Raw genomic sequence first — 24794 nt, 5'->3', positions numbered from 1 at the left:
ACTTTTTTGCTTACCTCTTCTAATCAGAAAATCGGGTTTCAGTCCTCTTTACAATTGCAGGGAGGTTGCAACACATACTTGAAATCCAGTATCAACTGAAAAAATATTTCCTTTGCTGTTCATTTTTATACTATCCTTTATATACTGATAGTTCTCTGTGGTGCTGGAGAAGACTCCTGAGAGTCCCTTGGACTGCAAGGAGATCCAACTAATCGATCTAAAAGGAAATCTGTCCTGAATATTCATTGGAAGGACTGATGCTGAAGCTCCAATGCGTTGCCCACCTGATGCAAAGAACTGACTTACTGGACACGACTAGGCGAGAGAACAAGTTCTCTGTGATCCATTCCTTTTTGTAAAATCATCTCACAAGAAGAGACTCAGACATGCCTTAGGTGGTTGCCTTTCGGTTAAGTTTGAAGCAGTTCTTATGCAGATAAATTAGAAATTCCAGTCTTGTCAACTTTTAGGAAAGTCAATTCTTCCCTAAAAACGTTTCGTTTGTTTTCATCCCACCTCTGTTTCCTTTCTCTAAATACCAAAAAGTCAGGTTTGTGACACGTTTTTTAATTAGTTTCTGAAGAGCTGGAACGGGGCTCAGAGGCCATCCCTTCGCCCACAGGCCAGAGATTAGCGGGTCCCAACCCGACGTCGCTCGTCCGCCGGCGCCAGGAGATGCCCGCGCATTCCTAACGTTTAACTACGAAGCGGCCGTGAGACACCACTCGATTGGGGTAAAAGGCCAACAGTCTGGGGAGAACGGTGCTAGAAGTGTGTCTCCGGCCGCCACTGTGGGTGACCCTTCGAACTGCGTGGGACCCGTCCCTGACCAGTATTCCGACGGCGTCCACCGTTACCCCCACTTCCCCGCCCTCTGACTCCGCCCTCCGCCCCCTACCGCAGGCAAAGCCACGCCCCTCGCGCAGCCGCGGCGCAGGTCCCATCGCTCTGGCGTCCCGCCCGCGGGTGGGTTTGCGCATGAGCAGCCCGCCAGCCTCCCTCGGCGCCGACCGGAAAGAGACGCGCGGCAACCCGCCGGGCCTCCGCGAACTACGTTTCCCTGCAGGCCGTGCGAGGCGCCGGCGCCGGCCGGAAAAGGGCGCGCCTCAGCCGCCGAGCGGCCGCGGACTACGTTTCCCGTCGGGCCGTGCGAGCCGGCGCCGGCGCCGGCGGCGGCCGTGCGGGCTACCGCGGACTCCGCTTCCCGGCGCGCCGCGCGAGGCGGCGGGGCGACGGGCAGAGGGCGGGCCGACGCGGGCGGCCGGGACGTGAGGCCTGAGCGGCCCTCTGCGCCGGGCCGCGCGCGTCCTGCCGCCTCCCGGAGCCGGGGGCGCGCGGCGCGGGGCCTAGCGCGGCGGCCGCCATGGAGGTGAGCGGGCCGGAGGACGACCCGCTGCTGGCGCAGCTACACCGGGTGCAGTGCCCCGTGTGCCAGCAGGCTATGCCCGCCGCGCACATCAACGCGCACCTGGACCGCTGCCTGCTGCTGCACCCGGCGGGCCTAGCGGAGCCCGCGCAACCCCGCGCCAAGCGGCGCCGGCCGTCCGAGAGCTCGGCGCTCAAGCAACCGGCCACACCGACGGCGGCCGAGAGCAGCGAGGGCGAGGCGGAGGAGCCGGACGACGGCGGCGAGAGCGAGGGCCGCGAGAGCGACGACGCGCCGCCCACGCCCAGCGGCGCGCGCCTGCTGCCTGACTTCCCGGGCGCGCGGCCCGGCAGCCCGGGCGGCAAGGGCGCGGGGCCGCGGCCGGCGGCGGCGGCGGCCGGTGGCGCGTCCCCGCGGAGCTGGGGCGAGGCCGAAGCGCCGGAAGAGGAGGAGGCGGCGGGCGACGCGGACGGCGAGGACGACGCGGGCCGCTGGGATGCGGACGCGGGTGCCGCCGCATTCGGGGCCCCAGGGGGCCGCCCGCGCGCGCCGGCGGCTGAGGAGGTGCGGCAGCTGCTGGAGGGGAAGCCGCTGGCCGACACCATGCGCCCCGACGCGCTGCAGGACTTCGTGGGGCAGGGCCGCGCCGTGGGGCCCGAGACGTTGCTGCGCTCGCTGCTCGAGGCCAGTGAGGTGCCCTCGCTCATCCTGTGGGGGCCACCGGGCTGCGGCAAGGTCAGCGCACCGTCCCGGCCCTCTGCGAGGGGAGATGGGGGGGTCCGATCAGCGCCCCCGAGGCGTCCCGACCCGCCCGCACCCCCGGCTGTTAGTAGCCCGATTCTCGGGGAAAAGACAGGTGGCCTGGAGCAGTTTCCCATTCGGGAGTGTGTCCATTCAGTATGGAGAGGGGGGGCGGAATGCAAAAAATTTTAAATTTCTGTTGTGCTTCCTTCTGTTTAGATGTTGAGTTTCTTGTTCATTTGTTTTGTTCTTGCAAACAGTTCTTTATCAAACCTTGAAACTGTACTTAACAGGGCTGACCTGAGAACTCCTTCCCTTTGCAAGTCGCTTTCATCCGCTGTTTTCCATAGTTTCTTACGATGCCTTGTCCTTTATAGAGAAGAAACGGTGCGTCTTGGTGTCCAGTGCTTTCTTAGGAATTAGCACAAGCCCAGAGGTGGGCGCTTAGGATGCTGGAATCTAGAGAACCGAGCATTGGAAGAACACTTGAGCAGCAGTCTAAAGGAGGCAGGTGTTAAGACTGAAAAACGAGAAAGCCAAGCGGTGCTTAAATATATACATTTTATCTGCTGGAAAAGGGAGAAAGCACCACAGAGTGGAAAGCAGAGCCCAGGATTGGGTGTAGAGGAGCTCAGAGCTGTGAGGCTCAGACACCTTGATGGTGTTTCTTTGGTTCTTCTTTCCAGCTTTATCGTCTGTTTATGTGTCTTGCTTGTCTTGTGGTTTCCTTTGGTCAGGAACTGTCAGATTTAACCCAGATAGCAGGGTACTATGCAGTAGCATCCTTACTGATTCCCGAGAACTCTTTACTTAAGATGGTCAGAACGGTTAATCAGATGGAAGAGGAGGAAGAGGCAGAGAAGAAAAAGAACGTCCTTGGGGCGGTGAGCAGGGCGCACTCACAGAGGATGCGCGGCCGGAAAGGCAGTGTGCTAGGCTGGTCAGTGCAGAGGTGGCTGACCGGTCACAAGCCAGGCATGTGTGGCCTCTGGGCTGGGTCTGGCTGAGGAGCAGCCACAGTGTCTGATGGGGCCATGTGACCTTCAGAAAATAAAATGCCCCCTTGCCACTCATTCCGGGGCGTATTTGCCCCTTTTCACCCCCATCCTTACTGTTGCACTTCTTTGCCGACAGTAATAATAAACTTAACGAGAGCGTGTGCGTGTGTATGCAGCCCCCAGTAGGCGCCAGCTGCCAAGCAGCACTTTTCTTTGGAATTCTTTGCTTCCTGGGAAGCATTGATGGAGGCGTTGCTGCTGCCTCACTCCATCCACAACGGACGGTTGCACGTGCTGGTTTAAGGTCACCGTTGACCTCCCACTTTAAGTGCTGGTTCTCTTTAGCGCTGCCTGCGAGCTTCGGGCTGTGGGTCTGTGCCTCGCTGGTTGGTGTTGCTGCTCTCTTGGCTGGGTGAGGTCGCATCTACCACCAGGCTCTGCTGCGTCCATTCAGCAGCTCTTTCCAGAGATTGTGGAGATCTTAGTGTCCCCCGAAAGGCATCAGTGGAGTTAGACATGAAGGAGAGGAGGTCAGAATTAGCTGAACTTTCAGCTGCTTTTCCTGCTTCATGTGTAGCGTTTTTTTAGTGTGTGAAGACGTGCTGCGCTGTTGCAGATGGTTCTCTGCTGCCGAGCGCACCAGTGTCCAGGCCTCTGGTAGGTGCTGGTGCCCGTCCCTCCGTCTCACAGCTCCCGCCCTCTGTCTTTTCGCAGACCACGCTGGCCCACATCATAGCCAACAACAGCAAGAAGCATAGCATCAGGTTCGTGACGTTGTCAGCAACCAGCGCCAAGACAACCGACGTGCGGGATGTCATCAAACAAGCTCAGAACGAGAAGAGATTTTTCAAGAGGAAAACCATCCTTTTTATTGACGAGATTCATCGGTTCAATAAGTCTCAGCAGGTTCGTGCTCTTCCTTCCGTTTCCTTCTGGTCCTTGCAGGTGTGGACTTGAGTGTGAAGCCTGTGCGGCCACTGCACACGGGCTCAGGGTGGGGGTGGTGGTGATCTCCGGGAGCCCAGGCCCTCCGCCCTTCTCCTTCACGCCTGTTACCCTCACTTTTTCTTAGCATTTTTTTGGTGGCCAGAAAATGCTTCCTCTGTCTGATAAATGAAATTGTAGGTATATCCCAGGGCTGTTGATAGGAGAAAAAGTACTTTGGGTCAAGTTTCCAAGTTTCAGGCATTTGTAATTGAAACATCAGGACAAATGGACAGCTTAAGTTGCTGATCGGATCCTGAACTTGGGATTAGGAAAAGAAGGAGTAGCCGGCTCACCCTGGATCCTGCAGGCTGTCGACTGGGGTCAGCGTCTTGTGTTTTCCTTCCTGATCAGGACACGTTCCTTCCCCATGTGGAGTGTGGGACCATCACCCTGATCGGGGCGACCACGGAGAACCCCTCCTTCCAGGTCAATGCTGCTCTCCTGAGCCGCTGCCGAGTCATCGTGCTCGAGAAGCTCCCCGTGGAGGCCATGGTGACCATCCTAATGCGGGCCGTCAACTCCCTGGGGATCCAAGTGCTGGACTCCAGCCGCCCTGCCGACCCTCTGAGCCACGGCGGCAACAGCAGCTCCGAGTAAGCAGCTCTGGCTCCGGGTTGCGGGGGGGGCACCTGGCTGGGCTGGAGGGCAGGATGGGCGCATGTGGTGCTGGCCTGCAAACGGCTGCCCTATCTCTGCAGGTGGAGAGACCACCCATCCTGGGTGTCCCCACAGCTCCTCCGGCTGTGACTAACCGCCTGGCCCCGGCTCTAGTTCTCAGGTGTTTGCCTTGGTGCCAACAGATTCCGGGCTTTTCCTTGCACACCTTTTTATTAAGGCTCGCAAAACCTAGAGAGGCTTTTTTGATTATTTTCTTCATAGGAGAAACATGTCATGAATCTTTCGAAGTTTATACTCAGATTCCAATTTTCTTTTTCCTGCAGTTTTTTTTTTTTTTCTGTAAAACATTGATTAAGAATTAGTGGAAACGTTACTGTAAACTTTTTCAAGTGTTTTTAGGGTGATTGTTGTACACTCTGGAAGTCAGAGACTCAATTCCACGAAAGGAAAGAAATTGTAACTGAAAATGATGCCTTCAAGGCTGTCTGTTTCCTCCGGGTGATGTCTCTGTGTTGTGAGAGGCGCGTGAGTCTGCTCACACGCGGCATGTGTATCATGGGCCATCGATTGCCTTACGTGGGGCAGGGCTCTTCCCTTATTTGTGTTAGAAGCACACCTCTGCCGCCTGCTCCTGCCCCAGATGCAGGAGGAATTACCTAGGGCACTGGAAAGCCTGGACAGGGACCCCCTTCGGCCAGGTCGCATGGCTTGAGGGTCAAGCCACCCACGCAGGGGCTGAGGATCCGAGAGGGCCCCGCGGGCATCGGTCGTTGAAGCGTCAGTCGTGAAAGCACGTCACTGTCTCCGGACTCAGAGTGTACTCTGCTTTGGGTGCTGGTTGCTGAGGTCCCTGAACACCTCCCTGTCTGTCCTGGACCTGAGCGCCCCTCCTCGCCCTCGCCTGAGGCCTCGAGGGGTCTCAGGGTATTTCCTCCTCTTGAGGCCCCACGCGGTGTCAGCGGGGTTGGGAGGAACTGGCTACGGGCTGGAAGCTCTGCAGCGTTGTTCTTGGCAGTCAGTTCCCATTCGGAGACTTGCCTCGTGACCGTCCAAAGCAGGCCTTTTTATTACTGCAACACATCTGTGTTTAGAAAGACTGAGTTTGGACGGGGGCAATCCTGGAATGTGGCTCATGTGAAAGAGGGAATGAGGAGCCATGGGAGACCAGGTGGACTCACCCCATGCCCGTGACTCCAACCTGATGGAAGGGATGACAGTGGGAACAGAGCGGACTTCAAACACCAAGGGGAGGATTGCATTTTCCAGCTGTGGAAAACTCACCTCTGTCTCTAAAGGCTTTCTCGCAGCCTACTCATTGGCCTCTGTCGTCACGAACGAGGCCCGCTCACCGCCCGTCCGTGAGGACTGGGCTCTGAGACCACCTGGACCCCTGTCCTCTGCCCACGTCCTGCCCCGGGGGTGCCCGGCGCAACCACAAGGGCGGTCTGTGCCCCCGGCGCTGACCCGATGGTGGCACAGCGGCAGCGATCCACCCCTTTGTCTGGTGCTGACAGTTTCCGAGTTGCCTGTTTGGTAAAAAGACAATACTGAGAGATCTGAGTACCTGGCTTGCTTTTCAAAAGAGCGTTTTATTATGAAGGTTGCAGACTCTGTGTGATGTGACCCAGTTTTGTTTTCAAAGCTTGAGTGGATGGTCACAGGATAGACATGTACTGGGTGTTGTGAAGGTTCTGCCTGCCCCAGGCCCGCCCCCAGCTCAGTGAGGTGAGTGGTTAGTGGGTGGGCGGTTCGCAGAGCGGGCTCAGCAGGCGCTCCGGGTGCTGGGGATAAGGGTTCGTGGTGTGTTCTCTTGTGTACTTCCCATCTGTCTCAGTTTTTAAAAATACACGTTCCCTCCTGCGGCTGCGGGGAAGCTGAAGTCGGTCCACTCGGTGTGCAGAAGTGGGGCCTGTCTGCCAGGCCCTGCAGGTTGAGGACCCCGCCCTGTGGCCCCAGCGTCGGGGGTGGAGATGATCGCCTCCAGAGGGCGGCCCCGCGACACTCAGGCCTCCAGCCCCACGCTCCCCCGACATGTGGTCCTGCGGGCGCTCTGCTGCCGGTGGCTCTGAGGAGAAAGGCCGTCAGGGTCACTAGTTCTGGGGCGAGCTGTTGAGGCCGTGTGGGTCTGCCCGCCCCCCACACACAGACTAACACACATACACACACTTGTGCAGACACAGTTACACACAGACACACACATACACACAGATGTGCACATATAATGCACACTTGTACACATGTATATACACGCTTAGACACACACACAGACACACATGCACTTAAAACACATGCACTTACACACACATATACACTTATACAGACACACATATACATACATCACACACAGAGACACAAATACACACCTGTACAGACACACATAGACACACTTGCAGACAGTTAGGCACATCAACACACCGACACATATACACATATACATGCACACTTACACATACACACACGCTTATGCACATACACAGACAGACACTTAGACATACGTAGTTATGCACATAAACACACGCAGTTAAACACACCGACACACATATACACACTTATACAGACACATATACATCACACAGAGACACACTTATAAACACAGACACACACATATACACACTTATACAGACACATATACATCACACAGAGACACACTTATAAACACAGACACACACATATACACACATATGCACAGAGACACGCAGATGTGCCGTCAGCAAGGCTGCCCTCCCCTGCAGCTCCCCCGAGCTAACGCACCTCCTCTGCATCTGGCCCCCCGCAGCATCTTTTATCTTTTGTGTGGGTCGACTAGTGTTTTTCCGTATCATCAAGAATTCCCTTTGGAAGTGGCTGTCAGCTTTACAAAGAGCCAGTGCTGTGGTCTCGGTGTGTGTTATGTCTGGTCAGGAGGGGCGGACGGGCCGATGGGAGAGCCGTCTGTTGTGAGCTGACTCCTGGGGGCAGAGAGGCAGCTGGGATGCTTGGCTCTGGAGACACGGCATTCATGAGATGCCAGAGATGGGCCTTCGGGGGCAAGTGTAGCCTGGGATCCTCAAGGCTGTCCCCCCAGCTAGGCGGGCACCCTCAGTGAGCACTCCCCGCCCAGGCCGGTGGGGCCTTTGGGGTTGTTCTCCAAATAGCTGCTTCAGATGATCCGCGTCGATTTATTAATTGCTGTGCCATTTCCAGCTGAAGGTTGGCAGGGACATGGCTGAGCTGTAACTTTGAACCATTATATTTTGCTTTGTATGTATATAGCTAGCCACAAAGAATAAGACCCCTCTACATAGCTAAGTTTTGGATATCTTGTCTAACTAGACAGAATAGGAAAAGTTGCTCAGTTAGACTCGAAAAGGAGTCACAGTTAGACCTTCTTGACAAAGGCCCACATGTGGTCAGTGCCCCCATGGCCGCGTGCTCCAGGCCAGCGCCAAGGGACTGGGGACAGGCTTGTCTGTCAAGTGAAGGACGCGTGCCTATAGAGTTGTCCCTCAGAGTCTGCAGGGCATTGGATCCAGAGCCCCCCCCCACCCCCGTGGACACCAGAATCTGAGGCTGGCGGACACGCAGGCCCCTTTTCTCACAACCTGATGTTTGCATAGGACCCAGAGCACATCCTCCCATGTACGCGACATTGTCTCTAGGCGACTCATCACACCTAACACGATGTAAATAAACCACGTGTAGTTGTTGGACGTGCTCTAATGCTTTGTGAGTGGTGGTCAGTGTGCAGCAGACTCAAGCTGTGCTTTTTAGAACTATCTGGAATTTTTTCCCCTAATACGTTACGTCCGAGGTGGGTTGAATTCGTGCATGTGGAACCTGGAGATGGAGAGGGCTGAATGTCGGGTGAAAAAGGACCAAACGTCAGGTGAAATAACCTTGGGAGTCAAGGGCGAGGCTTTGCTCAGCCTTGCCAATGCTGGCCACATAACAGCACAGACCCGCCCCAACACCAGGGTTTGGGGCCCGGGCGGAAGCTTGAGCCTCGGGGGACCTCGGTAGTGACCTTGTGGGGATGAGAGGCACAGCGTGCTTCAGGAGGGGGTGTCCAGGGTGTGACACGGTGGTGGTGTTGCAGGCCCTCGGTGTTCATCGAGGACAAGGCAGTGGACACACTGGCCCACCTGAGTGATGGGGACGCGCGGGCCGGGCTGAACGGGCTGCAGCTGGCAGTGCTGGCCCGGCTGAGCACCCGCAAGACCTTTGGGAAGAAGGGCGGGCAGAGCTACCCCCCGAGCCGCGTGCTGGTCACAGAGAGCGACGTGAAGGAGGGCCTGCAGCGCTCACACATCCTGTATGACCGGGCAGGTGAGTGACCCCCCCCCCCCCCCCCAGCTCCAAGCAGGCTGCAGAGGCCCCGCCCCCCCGGGCAGCTCCGCCCACAGCTCTGCTTCCTGACTGGGGGCTGACAGCTGGTGTGGAAACGCGGGAACTCGGGTGTGTGTTTAGTTTAAGTAGCTTGGTTCAATTGGAGTTCTTTAATGAGAGTTAAAATCCTTAATTCCCTTGTGGCTCACCTGGTAAAGAATCTGCCCGCAATGGGGGAGACCTGGGTTCAATCCCTGGGTTAGGAAAGGTCCCCTGGAGAAGGGAAAGGCTACCCACTCCAGTATTCTGGCCTGGAGAATCCCATGGACTGTATAGTCCAAGGGGTCGCGAAGAGTTGGACACGACTGAGCGACTTTCACTTTAATTCTTAAAGGCACAATTAAAAATTAAGCTTAGGTAGAAATTGATGCTTTTATTCTGTGCTAGTTTTTTTAAAAGTGCTTTTTGCCATGTGCATTTATCTGTTTTCATAAAACCATATTTACAGATAGCAAATCTGACATCAGCTCCTGTTAAATCCCTGAGCTGGAATAGTAAACATAAGCACAGCACATTTGCGTGTCTTTACCAAAGACGTGGGTGATGAAGAGAGTCCCCTGTAGACGAGGGTGTGTGTGATTCTGGGCGGTCGTGCTGGAGTCGGATTTCCACCCCTTTGGAAGGAAGTGGGGTCTCCACCGTGCTGCCTTCACCGTGGACCCGGTGAAGCGTGAGGCGGAGGCCCTCTGCAGCAGACGGGGTTCAGCACCGTCTCCCCAGCCCCGCGTCCCACTACGGCAGCTTTGCCCCTCCGCGGGGCTGGGTGAGGGCGGTGTCGGAGCTCCCCGTGCTCAGGCCCTCCTAGGTCCCTCGCTGGCTCGGCCTTCCCTGGGGTCAGCAGGAGAGGCCTGCGGCGCGGCGGGCGCGGGGCTGAGCCGGGCTCTGCGTGCAGGGGAGGAGCACTACAACTGCATCTCGGCGCTGCACAAGTCCATGCGGGGCTCCGACGCCAGCGCCGCGCTCTACTGGCTGGGCCGCATGCTGGAGGGCGGCGAGGACCCGCTCTACGTGGCTCGGCGGCTCGTGAGGTTCGCCAGCGAGGACGTCGGTGAGTGATGGCGCGGGGCGGGGCCTCGGGCGGGGGCGGGGCCCGGGGCGTGTCCTGGGCGGGGCCTCGGGCGGGGCAGGGCCCAGGCAGCCCTGGGCGGGCTGGGAAGGGACTCGGTGGAGGCCGTCGTCTGTTTCTGGGCGTCTGGCTCCGAGTCACGGGTCCCCGCGGCCCTCGGTAGTGACCCCGCGGGAGTGCAGCCCGCCTTCACAGCTCGGGCCTCTGCGGCCGTGGGGTCCCTGGGACCCCGTGTCACGGCCCTGTCAGCGCCGTTCTCCCAGCGGCAGTTGCTCACGTGGTGTCCCCGTGTCGCCCTTGGGTGATTCTTGTGGCATTCACACTCTGATCTCTGCTCTATTTTTGCTCTGGAGGTCTGCGACAAGTCCTCTTTGATGTCACTACTACAAAGAGGTTGACTCCCTCCAGGCTCGGGTGACGGTTGGCCTGTTGAGCGGTGCAGTGTCTTAGACACGACCCTTGCTGACAGTGTTCTGTCAGTATGAGCTCAGTACACGCCGGGGACCAGAAAATCGGTGCAGCTTGCTTTGTCGCGGTTTCCCCTTTATTCGCGGTTTTGGCGTTACTGCAGTGGTGTAGAACAGGCCCAGGATCTCTCTGAGGTGCCCGTGTTGAAATGAAAGCAGCGTTTTAATTTTGCTTTGGAGTCAGATGTTCTGGTTTTCATCAGACAGCTCCCGAGATATTAATAGCAAGGGAGGATTCCAGGCCCAGTTTAAAGGAGACGACCGCAGAGCCGTAGCTTTCTTTGGGGTTAGTAAGTGCTCCGCTTTCAGCGGGTCCAGCCTCGTGACCGTCTTCATGGCCTCTGCTCCTTGCGTGTATTGCACGTGGTCTCCTGTTTTTCCTACTAGATGTAGAGCTTTTATCTCCAAGGAAACAGTTCTTGACCCTGCGCAGTAACCACGCCGCGCACACCTCTGCAGTCAGCTAAGATCAGATTTTGCTGAGTGATTCCTCGGTTAGAGTCTGCAGGCGGTGGGGGTTGGCACAGGGGTGGGCACTGGGACTTAACTCGCCCCTGTTCGTGTGTGTGGCAGGCCTGGCCGACCCGTCCGCGTTGACACAAGCAGTCGCTGCCTACCAAGGCTGTCACTTCATAGGCATGCCCGAGTGCGAGGTAAGGCCCCTTCGGATGGCGCCTCCCTGGGCTTGGACCGCGGAGGAGGCTGCCTGGCTCTCTGACGCCCGTCTGGGAGCTTAGACGCTGGGGCGGGGGCGACCTCGGTGTCAGCAGGGGCTCGTGTGGGCTCCTCGGAGGCTTTCAGGGTTTCCTGGGGGCAGGAGCATCAGAGGAGCTGAGGAGGACGTCTCTGCAACTTCACCCACAGATAGAGCAGCTCCTGCCTAGCTTTATACGTTGGGGTTTTAAGAAGAATTTCATATGATAAAAAGTTTCAGTTTTAAAAGAAAAGCACCGGTCCGGTTTAGCCTCGCCTCGTGCAGGACCGCCTCCTCCCTGTCGTGATTACCCAGACTGTGGGCCCCGTGGGAGGTCAGCACGGGCGGGGGCGGGGGGCAGGGTCTCCCAGAGTTAACACGGGCGGCGCCCCCCCCCACCCCGACCCCGCCCAGGTCCTCCTGGCCCGGTGGGGGCGGGGTCTCCCAGACTTAACGCGGGCGGCGCCCCCCCACCCCGACCCCGCGCAGGTCCTCCTGGCCCAGTGCGTCGTCTACCTGGCGCGGGCCCCGAAGTCGGTGGAGGTGTACAGCGCCTACAGCAACGTCAAGGCCTGCCTGCGGGGCCACCAGGGGCCGCTGCCCCCCCGTGCCCCTGCATCTGCGCAACGCGCCCACCAGGCTGATGAAGGACCTGGGCTACGGCCAGGGCTACAAGTACAACCCCGCCTACAGCGAGCCGGTGGAGCAGGAGTACCTGCCCCAGGAGCTGCGGGGCGTGGACTTCTTCAAGCAGCGGCGGTGCTGACGGAGGCGGCCGGTGCCGGGGAGGAGGCCCTGCGTTGCCGGGGCGGGGGCCTGGCGGAGGCCGTCCCGGGCCGCCTTTCGTGCCAGAGACGGAGCGTTCCTGAGGCGGGGGCACAGCTGCTGCGGCTACATGTGTGACGTGACGTGTTCGTTTGCGCCCTGTGCGACGTTATGCTCATGAAACGTTCTGGCAGCTTCGTGCAATGGATTCACGTTATAAGGAGGTATCTATTTTGTCATAGTATTTAAGTCATAATGTCATTTCAAAGTTTAGTTATGTAGGTTTCTTTTGCTTTAAAAAATGTTTATTCTGGGTAGTTTCAAATTGGTAAAAAAAAATGTAATTGTGGTTTAATACTGCATAGTGTTTTGGGTATTTTTTTTATATGCAAAGGTCTTATGAGCCAATAAAACTATTTCAAAGTACTCTTCAGTTCTTGCCTGTTTTCCACCTGGGATCCGCGGTTCCAACATCTGTCAGTGTTACATGCTGATGGGTAAACACAGAAAAATGACCCTAGGTAACAGAGTTCAGAAGTCTGTGTATCTATTGAAAATCCACTTTAAAAATTTTTAAGGATTTTGAAACATCATCATGATTGATTTAAGTACAGTTGATCTTCAGTTCCAGAGTTGGTTGGTTCCCATTTCTTTGAGGCAATTTCTCGGAATCGTGGCAGCTTACATTACGGCCCCAGTCCGGTCATCGTGCAGCTGACGTCACCTGGCGAAGGTTTCAGCGCAGGATGTGGCTCCGAATACTGTCTGTGACCCTGGAGGAGGAGCCCGAGGCCCCTGACTCTGCTTCCTGCCTGACCTGCTGCTGTTTCTGTGTCCTCTCGCGTCACTGATCAGACTTACCCTTTGGCTAAAGTTTTTCCACAAAGGCAGGTGGCGGAACCTGAGAAAGGACCACAGGGTCCTGCTCCGCTTCGCTGAGCCCTCAGGCTCCCTCCAGCCGTCGGGCGCCCCTCCTCCGGGAGCACCCCGTCTGCTGGTCGGCCGGTGGTCTGCCCCGTGGGGGGCCCGTCCCGTCCTGGGTGCCGTTGCTTCCCCCGCACGTCACCTCTGACCTCGGGATCCTGTGCGCGGCCTGCTCACGTGAGCACATCTTGCAGTTGCTTTAAGGAGCACGGAGGCCTGGGCAGCAGCACCGCCTGAGAGCCTGGGCTGCTCTGACTCCGCCTGCAGACCTGCCCGGTGGTTCGGGAATAAGCTCTCCGTCGGAGGACTTCCCTGGTGTCCAGTGGCTAAGACTGCCCCCTGCCTCGGCAGGGGGCCCCGGTTCAACCCCAGGTCAGGGAGCTGGATCCCACGTGCCGCAGCGAAGACCCAGCGCAGCCAAGTAAAGCCTCCACTGTGTGCATGCTCATGTCACGGAGTCCCGCCTGGTGGTGACCGTAGCTCACCAGCTCCTCTGTCCCTGGGATTTCCCAGGCAAGAATACTGGGGTGGGTTGCCATTTCCTTTTCTGGGGGATCTTTCAGACCCAGGGATCAAAACCACCCCCCCCCCCAATCTCTTCTGTGTCTCTTGTATTAGCTTCTTTACCACTAGTGTCGCCTGGGAAAACCCTAAAAAAATGTTTTTTCAAATAAATTGAAAAAGCAGCTCCAAGTTGGGCGTCCCGGCCAGTCGCCTTCCCGTCCCCCCTCTGCAGGCTGAGCGCGTCTTCCTGGGGTCGCAGGTGGCCGTGGTTTATTTCACTGAGTGTGTGGGGGACCCGTTCAGTCTGGACACTTGGGTCTGAGTTCTGGGGCGGTTTTTTTCATTCAATAAATACGGAGTGCCTGCCTCACACTGAGCTCTTGCTGGGAACGTCAGGAAACGACAGACAAAATCCCGTGCTGTTGAAACTGGAGAAAGAGGTTTCAGTATGGCAGTCCTCCGCTAAGTGCTGAGGAGGACGTCCTTACCCCGGGGTGGATGTGGACAGGCTGGAGGTGTGGTTGAGATATTGGCGGCCAAGTGGACCTCATCCAGAGCTGGGGCAGGAGCCTGGTGCCCCGATACCCAGGGGTGGGGGGCCCTGCCAGATCGTGGAGGCGGCCCTTGGCAGGGAAGTGCCAGGCAGACACGGAGACTCCTTGGTTCTGGAAGACTGGGCTTCTGCTCGGCGTTTCTAGAAAAGGAGCCATGTCCTGGGCGACCTGCGCTGCGGCCCTGAGCCGGGACGGGAGGGAGGCAGGGCCCCGGAGGTGCAGGGGGGCAGAGACGGTGAGGACCCATCTGGCGATGCGGGTGCCTGCAGGCAGAGCCAGCCACATTGGCGACGGGTTGTGTGTGGCTCGTGTGTGCAAGAGGAGCTGGCGGTGGCTGGCGTTCACGGAGGGTGTTCTGCGTGCCAGCGTGGACAGCTCATCTGAGCTCTCCTAGTAACCCAGTAAACCGAGGACCACGGTGGACGTTTTCGGGACGGAAAGCTTGTGGCTCGCTCCGGACCGCCCTTTCCTCTAGGGCCTTGGTCTGCGTCAGGCGTCCCTGCAGAGTGCTGCTCTTGCCTGAGGGTCTTCCTCACCTCCACCTCCTCCGGTCCCTCCTCCTGGAACAGCCTCGGTCGGCCCGCCTGAACCAGTCCTTGTGTATGTATCTTTCCTCCTTGTTTTCCAGCCTTTGTCTTCTTGCTCTGCTCCCTGGAAGGGTTCCTCGGGCTTATTTTTCATCTTTGCCACCATCACGTTGTACATCTCCGAGAGCTCACTCCTCTGTTCTGTCCTTTCTCTTGGTTGTAACCTGTATGTGTGTTGTGATTGCTTATCTTACTTCCCTGGATGTTAAACTTGTTTTTCATTTTCTCCCTGTATGCACTCTTCCCTTCCACACTTGTTTCTGTCCGTTTGGCATCTGTCTTTCCTAGCACTTGTTCCTCAGATGTCCAGTCACCCCAGTAAGAAGCTCCTGTTCAGCTTGACGGCAGATTGGAAGCTCAGAATGTGAGTGGGGTCCAGGCGGGGTGTGATCGGATCCTCCAGAAGCCATTTGTTGGAACCTGGCATCCAGAGTCTGCAGGGCTTATCCTCTCGGGCCGGTTAGAGTCCCGGAGAACTTCCGCCCTCCCCTGGGTGGGGAACTGTCTGCCCCCTGTGTTCTGGGCGCCACACGCTCCAGCGTCCCCCAGCAGCATGCGATTGCATCCCGGGTCTCCGTGTGAGAAGGGACCAGGCCCCCAGCTCTGCTGGGTCTGGTTCAGAGAGCCTCCTGGGGCAGGGGAGGGCAAGCGCCGCCATCGGAGCCCTGGGGATGCCCGCTGTGTAGACAGGGGGGTTCTTGGCTGCTCTCCTGGGACCCACCCAGTCATGGCTGCGGGCCCAGCCTCTCCCCAGCCTCCCATGTTGTGCTGCCCCGTCTTGTTCTCCAGCTTGAGACTCCTTTCCTGCAGGATGGGCAGGGCCTCAGGAGGAAATGAAATGAGACGGGCTTGACCCGTCATCTTGACTAGTGTTCTAGATAAGGAAAGCTCGCCGATCCCAGCCGTGGGGTCTCACGGCCCAGCGGGGAGTGGAGGGGGCCTGAGCGGCCCAGGGTGGCGGAAGCCAGCCAGCACCTCTGAGAAGACCAGGGGATGACCTGGGGGCGTGGGGGGCGGACCCAGCCTCCACTGCGAGTCCTGGCACGAGTGGGGGGAGGGGGTAGGGAGAGGGTGCCTGGCCGCTCCTTCTGCCCCCCCGAGCCGCCGGGGCCCCCCTGGCAGAACCTGCCAGGCGATCCCGGCTAAAGAGCAGCACAGGGGGGCGGGGGGGGTCTGGAGTTTTGGGGGTAGGGGTGGAACGGACACGTCTCAGACCAGACGTACAGTCACTGCGTCTCAGAAGCAGCAGCGTTCCACCTGACTGTGTGCCTTGAGAAACAGTCCAGGGAGTTGGCCCAAGGTAAACAATATGTGAAAATCAGTAGCTTCTGGACTATAATTGTAATCAGCAAATGTACCAAGAAAACCACCCCGCTTCTCCGTAACAACCTGGGAGTAAACTTACTGGTGTCCAAGGAGCAGGACCAAGGTGGAAACAAAACACATCTCCAACAAAAGCAGACATAAGCCTTGTTCCGAAACGTGATTTTGTTATAAACGCCATTATTTTAAACAGTATGTAAGTTGGGTTTTGTATTCCCATCATGCTTGGCGTTTAAAAGGTGATGAGCGTGTGTGTGTTGAGTGACAAAAGGAGTGACTCCATGAGCTGTCACTGAGATGTCTGTGCCGCTGTCTTACAGCCCAGGCCGGTCCTCAGCGTGTGTGTCCACCAGGAGGCAGCCTCCACCAGTCTCAGCCCAGCGGCCACCACACTCAGCCAGGACCATTTGAGTGTCTGTGGTTAACCCCACAGGCCAGTTACTTATTATTTATTTGTCTGATTACAAAAGTAATTGTGACCTTTGCCAAAAAGGTATCAGAGGGGATACAGCCAAAACCAAAACAGACCACATGGCAAAAAAATAACATGAGCCCGGTTTAACGTCAGTTCTCAGCGGTAAGCTCCGCCAGCTTCTTACTCTCTACCCCCTGGGTGTTTTTCCCAGCGAGCGTGAGAAAATCAGAGGCAACCTCACCTGTTCCTGAGTCTGCCTCCCTCGCCTCGAGGTTGGCCACGTCCTGGAACAGTCTGTGTGGCTCTCGGTGGCTGCACACACCGTCCAGGGCCGTGCGCTGCGTGTGAGACGCAGGCTGTAACACGGGGCTCCTGAGGACCAGAGATGCGGTCTGCACCCCAGGCCCCTTCCTGCAGGTCCTTCGCCAGCCCGGACTGTGCTGCGCTGGGCCCTCCCCCACCCAGGGAGGGGTCTGATCACCCCACCCGCGTCCTCCCCCGGCTCTCGGGGTAAAAACGGAGCCCATCCTTCAGTCCTCGGGACCGCATCCCACCCACCCCCCCCCCAATCTAGCAGCACTCCCACCTCACTCCCGCCCTCCCTGCCCTCAGCCCCTGCGCCCAGTGGTGAAGAGCCAGGGCCCAGATCTGTCTACATCGCTTCTCCCCTGGGTGACCTTGGTCAAGGTCATCATCTTTGTTTTCACTCACTTCATCCGTGGGATGGGGGTCAAGCTGTCACCTAATGGCAGCGGGGAAAACCTGCTGAGAACCACGCACGACAGCTACAGGTCGTGAGGGTGAGCTGCGGGCGTTTCTGATTTTTCTGGTCTCAGCTCGGACGTCACTTCCTTAGGGAGGCCAGTCTGGGGACAGGGACAGTCACGGTCTTCCAGTGACGCTTGACACGATTTTGGCTAGTCACTCATTGTGAAGGTCCGTCTAGTCAAAGCTGTGGTTTTTCCAGGGGTCATGTACGGATGTGAGAGTTGGACCATAAAGAAGACTGAGCACCAAAGAATTGATGCTTTTGAACTGTGGTGTTGGAGAAGACTCTTGAGAGTCCCTTGGACTGCAAGGAGATCCGACCAGTCCATCCTAAAGGAGATCAGTCCTGGGTGTTCATTGGAAGGACTGATGCTGAAGCTGAAGCTCCAATACTTTGGCCACCTGATGGGAAGAGCTGACTCATTGGAAAAGACCCTGATGCTGGGAAAAATTGAGGGCAGGAGGAAAAGGGGAAGACAGAGGATGAGATGGCTGGATGGCATCACTGACTCAATGGACATGAGTTTGAGCAAGCTCTGGGAGGTGGTGGGGGACAGGGCAGCCTGGCGTGCTGCAGTCCATGGGGTTGCAAAGAGTCAGACACGACCGAGCAACTGAACAACAATCATAAACGGGCGTGCTGCCGTCTGTGTGTCCGGCGTTGTTGAAAGTGCTTTATCATCTGTTTCTCAAATGACCATCTGAGCCACGTCTATTTTTAATCCAGAGCAGAACTTGGGACTCAGGGAGGCCAAGTGAATGTCCCGGGGCCACAGAGAGGGCTTGGAACCCAGGCAGCCTGAGTGCTCAGCCACCTGGCCAATGGTTCTCAGACTCGTGAGCCCACTGGAACCCAGAATTCCAGTCCAGTCCAGCTGTGGTGGGGTCCATCTCTAGCAGGTCCCCAGGTGATGCTTTCTCTGCTGGCCCCTGCAGACCACACTTCGAGAATCCAGAAAGCAGTTTCCGGTGGCCAGCAGGCTCTTCCGGACGCAGGGTGTCTCCCCCCACCCCGCTACCTCCCTCCTGCGCACTCCTGCTGGCTCTGACCACGTTCGGTGACTTGGGAGGCCGACCAGCCTGCCCCAAGTCCCCACGCCGCCTGGGCCGGCCTGCCTGCCTCTCTCGCCCCTTCCACCACAGCTGCTGGTTTTCCCGCATGGGGCTTGTTGAAATCATCCACCTGGACATGGACTCACGTGTGTTGTGCTGGCCAGACCTGCCCGCAGGAGGGTTGACTGACAGTCGGAGTTGGAAAGGGTGTCTTGCTGGTTCTCATGACGTTCCACGGGGCCAGCCAGGCCCGAGGAAGACAGATTTTTCTAGCAACTCGATTTCTGTGCTCCTGGCCAATTTTGATGAACTTTTGACTTCCATTGAGAACCAGGAGTTTTAATGACTTGGCTCCTGACCAAGGAGCAAGATGCATGGCCTCCAGCCTGCAGCCCGCAAATTCCTGCCCGCCCACCCCTTCCCCGCTCTTACGCTCCAGGGAAGCGAGTATTGTGAAAACAAGAAGCCTCCTCTGGGGCTGAGGGCATGGAAAACCTCACGCTTAACCGTGGGCATCAGAAGCCCACACTCACGTGCTCTGGAGGAAGGTGCTGGGTTTCCCCCCAGGGGTTGCGCTGGGGTCCGGGCGGCCTCTGCTTGAGCAACAGCAGGGTCCCAGCTGGCGTTCATTACCCAGCTGGAAGTTACATAACACGGGGCCTTCTAACGCTCAACCGTTCCCTGAAGCAGAAGGCATTTGGGTCAGAATCCTATGTTTTTCCCACAATCTATTGTTTGAAATGTTGCCCCAAGATCCAGCAAAGACGTGAAGGCATAACTGACCTGTCTCCAGTTAGAACAAACCGTGGCTCCCTCTGCTGACATCACACCCAGCAGCTGGTCCTGCCCAGGTTCTGGCCTCTTGGTTTCAGATGAAAAGTCTTCTGAGGGTAGCCGTGGTGATGACGTGGTAACCCCACAATGCCTGGCTCCTGGGAGGTCTTCAGCGAGCATTTGTTTAGCTGATTTTCTTGCTGGAGAAGATGGTGGCATTGAGGATGAGACTGGTCCTCGACGGGCAGGTGCGAACCTTCCCTGGTTCGGGGCGTGGTTCCCTGGCTGAGCTGGGGACACCTGGGGAGTAGTTAGGATGTAGTAGGTAGGTGTAGTTAGGATGTGGTGTGAACTTTCTGCTTCTGCTCTAGAAGTAGGACTTGGGTCACTTTGTAGTCTTTATTTAAGCAATAAACTGATGGCAAGTCACCTGTCCACGATGCTCTAATGAAGTGAAATAAGTGTACAATGAACATGCTCAAGGTCATAATGGTGAGAGTCAATTGGACAGCTCCTGGGATCCCAGGGTATGAATTAGTGTCCTCAAGCCTCAGTGTCCTCATCCCCTGATGGAGAGTGGATTATGATGACCTCTGAAAGCATGTACGATTTGAATTCACACCAAAAAACCACTTACAGGAAACTCCATGTTTTGCTGGTGAGCCTTGCAGTTCCAGCCCCCTTTCATGATGGGACAACTAGGTTTTGAGACAAAGCCATCCTCCAGTCTCTGTCAAATCACTGCACTCCCTTGAGCTGAGGTTTGCTCAGCTTAAAAGTGAGGCTAAAAGAGGCTACTGGGCCCACTTTTACTTAGGAAGTTTCTTAGGGGAAATCACTTTATTCACTTCTGGTGCTGCCAAAAGTGAGGGACTCTTCTTGTCATTAATCCATGGCTATGTGAGGGACAATGGGCAGGTTTCAGAGGCAGGACATGGCGGAAGAAATATTTTTTCATTAACTTGCTGGTCGTTCACACAGGCGTGGATGGAACCCAGCTGGCAAACTGTTGTCTACTTTTTTTTTTAATTAGCAGTTTTATTTTATTTATTTATTTGGCTTCATCTGGCTCAGTTGCAGCACCAAGGGCCTTCATTGTGGCATTCGGGCTTTTCTCTACTTGGAGTGCTTGGGCTTAGTTGCCCCCATGACATGTGGGATCTTAGTTCCCTGACCAGGGATCAAACCCACGTCCCATGCATTGCGAGGGGGATTTTTAACCCCTGGACCACTGGGGAGGTCCCATGTTCTTACCCTCTTTTCTCCACGTGGGAGAACCGCCCTGAGAACACATAATAGATGGATTTCTGCTGTTTGTTGTCATCTGCCTGCTTGGTGGGCGTCCCAGGGGGCTCAGTGGTAAAGAATCTGCCTGCAATGCAGGAGACCCAGGTTCGATCCCTGGGTTGGGAAGATCCCCTGGAGAAGGAAATGGCAACCCACTCCAGTCTTCTTGCCTGGAGAATCCCAGGGACAGAGGAGCCTGGCGGGCTACAGTCCATGGGGTCAAACAAGAGTCGGACACGACTGAGCAACTCAACAACAACGGTAAGCCCTCTTGGTGCTGAAGCGGAACCTCTCTGGCCTGCCTGCCCCTGCCTCCCTGCTCCTGGGGTAGGAAGCTGTGTGTTGAAATCATGGAAGATCCGAGGCCAGCTCCTCTCCGTGGTCTCCTCTCCAGGGTGGACATCAGATCTCACGGGAAGCCGCAGACACGACTCGGTCTCTGAGGCAGGGCCGCTCGGGCGGGCCTCCGGCCAGCACGAGGTCCTCAGGGCCTGTGAGAAGCCAAGAAGCAGAGCCCAGCCTGGTGACCAGCATGTCTTGGGGCTGCTCCCAGGACTCCTGCCGTCCCAGGGTCTCCCGGGACGTCTGTGCCTGACCCGTGCTAAGAAACGGCGTCCCGAGTGGCTCTGGGACACCTTGGTGTCGTGACGCCAGGTGGACGCCTAGAATTCGGTGTGCTCAACCCAACCACCCCCTTCCGTGGGAACATCCTGCCCCGCGTGCTCAGCGTGTGACCGAGGGGTTCCTGGGGGCTTCCTCCAGGCCCCGCCCGGCCCCGCCTAGGGGCAGACTGCATGCAGCGGCCTGCTGGGCGCCCCCTCCGGTTTCGGCTCCCCGTGTGACTGTGGAGAGCCGGGAGGGGAGGCAGCTGGCCCCGAGGACAGCGGCTGGGCGTGTTCGGGCTGCGGGGCAGGGGCTTCCGGAGCAGCCGCACCCCTGCCGTCTCTCCAGCTGCCAGTAAACCGCCGCCTTCCGTCTTAGCCAGGTGACACGGGGTTTCAGCAACCTTGCAGCAAGAGCCCGCATGATGCCAGCGGGGGCCGAGGAGCCGGGTGGCTGGGACGAGGCCGGGATGGAGGCTGGAGTCTGAGTCAGGCCGTCAGGCTTCCAGGGGCAGAGGGCACGGAGGCTCTCGAGACACCCCCCCCCCACCCCTCCATCACTGGTGACTTGGGATTTCCAGTTTCCTATTGAAAAAGCTCCAAGTTTGTTTTGAAATGGGAGCTAAGAAGAGCGTCTGTGTGTCCAGGAGCACTGACGTCTGCTGGGAGCATCTTTCTTTGTCTTTCTTTGAGATCTCCCCGCTGGCTGCTGCTCCCCTCTTGCCGAGGGCCTTCTGCCCCCGGGGCCCACCCACCCACCCCTGTCCCGATCTCTGACACCCAGAGGAGCAGAAGAACATGAGGGGGGCCCAGGGTGTGGAGTCAGGCACCCTAAATCCACACTCTGCCCCGCAGTCTCTTCACGTAAACCTGAGCTAAAGGGCCAGAGAGGAGTCCCAGTGAAGACTCCAGGGCCTGGCACCCAGACAGGGGTTTGTTACGGACCTTGAAAGGCCCCTCTGCAAGGGTGTTCAGTCGCTCAGTCATGCCCAACTCTTTGCGACCCCATGGGCTGTAGCCCGCCAGGCTCCTCTGTCCATGGGATTCTCCAGGCAAGAAGACTGGAGTGGGTTGCCATGCCCTCCTCCAGGGGGTCTTTCTGACCCAGGGATCAAACCCTCGTCTCCTGCATTGGCAGGTGGATTCTTTACCACTGAGCCACCAGGGAAGCCCCTTTCTACTGAAAGAGAAGATTTTTCTTTCTGATCCTGGAATTATGAGAAGTGGTGGTGGTGTTTGTGTGCTGGGACCAGCCCAGGTGTAGTTTCTTCTGGACGCCAGGTGTACCAGACACTCCTTCTTGTGACTCAGCTCAGTGCTGGGGATCCTTTTCCTTGTTATTAAAACATAATAAATACACAGAGCCGGTGACGCTCTGTTTCAGCCCTAAGATCAGATCACTTGCAGAGAATCTTGGCTTTCTCACAAGCATCATTGGATGGGGAAGGAACTTCTGAGTCATTCGGTCTGGTTCCAGCAGTAATCCTGGGCCACTCACTGCCCCCGGGCAGACACTGGACTTTGATGGGAGAAGAAAAAACCAAAGTCAGTTGTTCTTGATAGATTTTTGCCGTATTGGAGCTTTCTCCATTAACCCACCTAACAGATGCCATTTCCTAACGTACCTATCCTGACAGTACTTCTACCTGAAACAAATAAAAACACTAGAACATTAAAAAAGTTAATAACAGGGGACTTCCCTGGGACTTCCCCTGGCCCAGGGGTTAAGAATCTGCCTGCCAACGCAGGGGACAAAGGTTTGATCCCTGGTCCGGGAAGACCCCACGTGCTGGGGGGCAGCTCGGCGCGGGCCCCTCAAGCCTTGAGCCTGCCCCTGAGCCCGCGCTCGGCAGCAAGGGAAGTGGCCACGACAGGAATCTGAGCACTGCAGCTAGAGAGGAGCCCACACAGCTACGAAGTTCCGACGCGCTGTAAATAGATACGCAAAAACGTTATTGGGGGAGTGTACTTGAAACAACAGCAGTAGGTTATGTCTATGGAGAGTTCGGCCTGAGAGCAGCCTCCTTCCAGTACATGTATAATTAATGAAGTTCCCTCCTCTCCTGACTGTGCACTCAAGTCCCCACGACGTCATTGAGTTCCCTCGGCGTCTCTACGGGTGAGACAGGTTCGCTGGAGAAAGGCCCAGAGAGGCTGCCTTCGGGCCGAGTGGAGAAGGAAGAAGCAGAGACCACCTCCCTCCAGTCTCCCCCTCATCGCGTCTCCGTCTAAACCCCTCGGGGTCACCGGACCTGGGTACCTGATTGTACGCATTCACTTATTCTCTAACAGATTTAACATGTGAGGGCTGGGACTATAGAAAGCAGTGGGAGAGCTTCCAAGCTAAGCTTATGGCAGGAAAAATGTACTCGTAACTAAAATACTTGTACGAATAATTGTGAAAGAGCTGATACTTTATGTCAAATAGTGAATGTGCTAGTAACGGGCAGGCCTGGCTCGATGCCACCTCCTAGGGGACGTCTATCACTCAGAATTGGTCTTTCCCCACTTTACACTCAGCTGGGCTGGTACAGCACCTTCGATATCACAGCAGTTCTCATGGTCTGTCCTGTAGTTGGATTACGAGGATCTGAAGAAGGGACCAAAACAAGAAGGAAGTGGGTCTTTGCCTTCCAGGAGCCATTAGCAGCTTTAAGACAGGGTCCCCCGTGGTAGTTCAGAGAAAGGTCTGCTCAGTCTTCACGGAAGCGCAGGGGTCAAGGGCAGAGGCGAGAAGGTCCTGTGCGTGTGCATGGGGCGCGTGGAGGTAAGCGATTCCACGGGTCCAGGCGTAGAAACCAGCATTCTGGAACAAGGACAGGACACGGACGGTCCTGCCTCTGTGGAGAGGAGGGTTTCCCACCGGGGCGCCGTTGACTCCCGAGGTCAGGTTGCGCTGGGCGCGGGGCCGCCCAGTGCGCTGGAGGACGTTCCCGCTTCCAGGCCTCCACCCGCTCGAGGCCCTGGTGCCTCCACCCCCCCCACCCCGCAGTCGTGGCAGCTCTGAACCTCAGATGTCGTCACACGTCCCCTGGGGATGGGGGCCCAGCCCTGACGGAGAACACGGGCACACACACAGACACGCGTGTGGGAGGAGGCACGCGTACGTGGCTGAGGGCAGACACAGGAGAGGAGCAGCGGGCGCCCTTGGCTGCTTGTGACTGAGGCCTCAAAGCACAACAGAGGAGGGTGCTGTCCCCCCTAGTGTCCTCGTCCCTGGAGGCGCAGACCCGCGAGGGCCCACCGTCAGCTCGTCCCCCAGAGCCCAGGTGCTCACGGGCTGCCCCCGCCCAGCCAGGCTTGCCCGCAGAGCCCCAGTCCCGCCAAGGTGTGATGGCTGACCTCCGCTAGGAGTCAGTGGTACCTGAGGATGGGTCCTCCTGGAGCAAGCATTTTATTTTAAAGCGCACCTGGTTTTATAAGGTCGCGGATGTAGCTTAGCCGGAGACTCTCAGCCTGAGTCAGAGGGTCTGCGGGCAGAGGAGCCGGGACCCCCAGGACAAGCTGCAGGCAAGCAGACTTCCTCCTCGGCTCAGACCAGCCTGCTTCGGGTACTGTCAGTGCTCCAGGTCTGAACGACAGCTGCTTGAGAATCGGCTAAGGTCTTTTACCTTTTGCCACTAGAGAAAGGAAAAGTGCCTTGTCCTCTTTGTTGGAAACTCCAAGCACCACGCTCTTCCTGCGCCCCCTGCCCACCCCGGAAAATCCAGTCCTGGACCAGTCCCGCACAGCTCGTGACCCTGAACCCGAACTCAAACCTCCCCTCTCCTCCCGTCCCAGGCCGACCGCGCGCTCTGCGGCTGGCCTCACCAGTGGCTCTTCAAAGGTCAACGGGAATTCTCCCCACACAGCTTCTGAGCCAAGATGCACTTGCAGCAGTGAAGCACCCAGCCTCCCGGAATCAAGCCCTGCGGCTCTGCCACTCTGCTTCTTCCG

General features: G+C 57.2%; 1 protein-coding gene across 1 annotated transcript; it reads left to right on the top strand.

The window, feature by feature from the left end:
* The first annotated feature begins 1227 nt into the window (after nt 1–1227).
* On the top strand, nt 1228–12213 carry WRNIP1 (WRN helicase interacting protein 1). Its single transcript, XM_043908672.1, is given in 8 exon segments — nt 1228–2101; nt 3820–4011; nt 4444–4685; nt 8786–9015; nt 9968–10123; nt 11182–11261; nt 11792–11902; nt 11904–12213. Coding segments are annotated over 8 exon segments (1914 nt in total). The 5' UTR covers nt 1228–1363; the 3' UTR covers nt 12069–12213.
* The last annotated feature ends 12581 nt before the right edge of the window (nt 12214–24794 follow it).

The sequence above is a fragment of the Cervus elaphus genome, chromosome 7, assembly GCF_910594005.1.
Source record: "Cervus elaphus chromosome 7, mCerEla1.1, whole genome shotgun sequence".
Taxonomy (NCBI): domain Eukaryota; kingdom Metazoa; phylum Chordata; class Mammalia; order Artiodactyla; family Cervidae; genus Cervus; species Cervus elaphus.
This window is presented reverse-complemented; position numbering and strand designations above follow the sequence as displayed.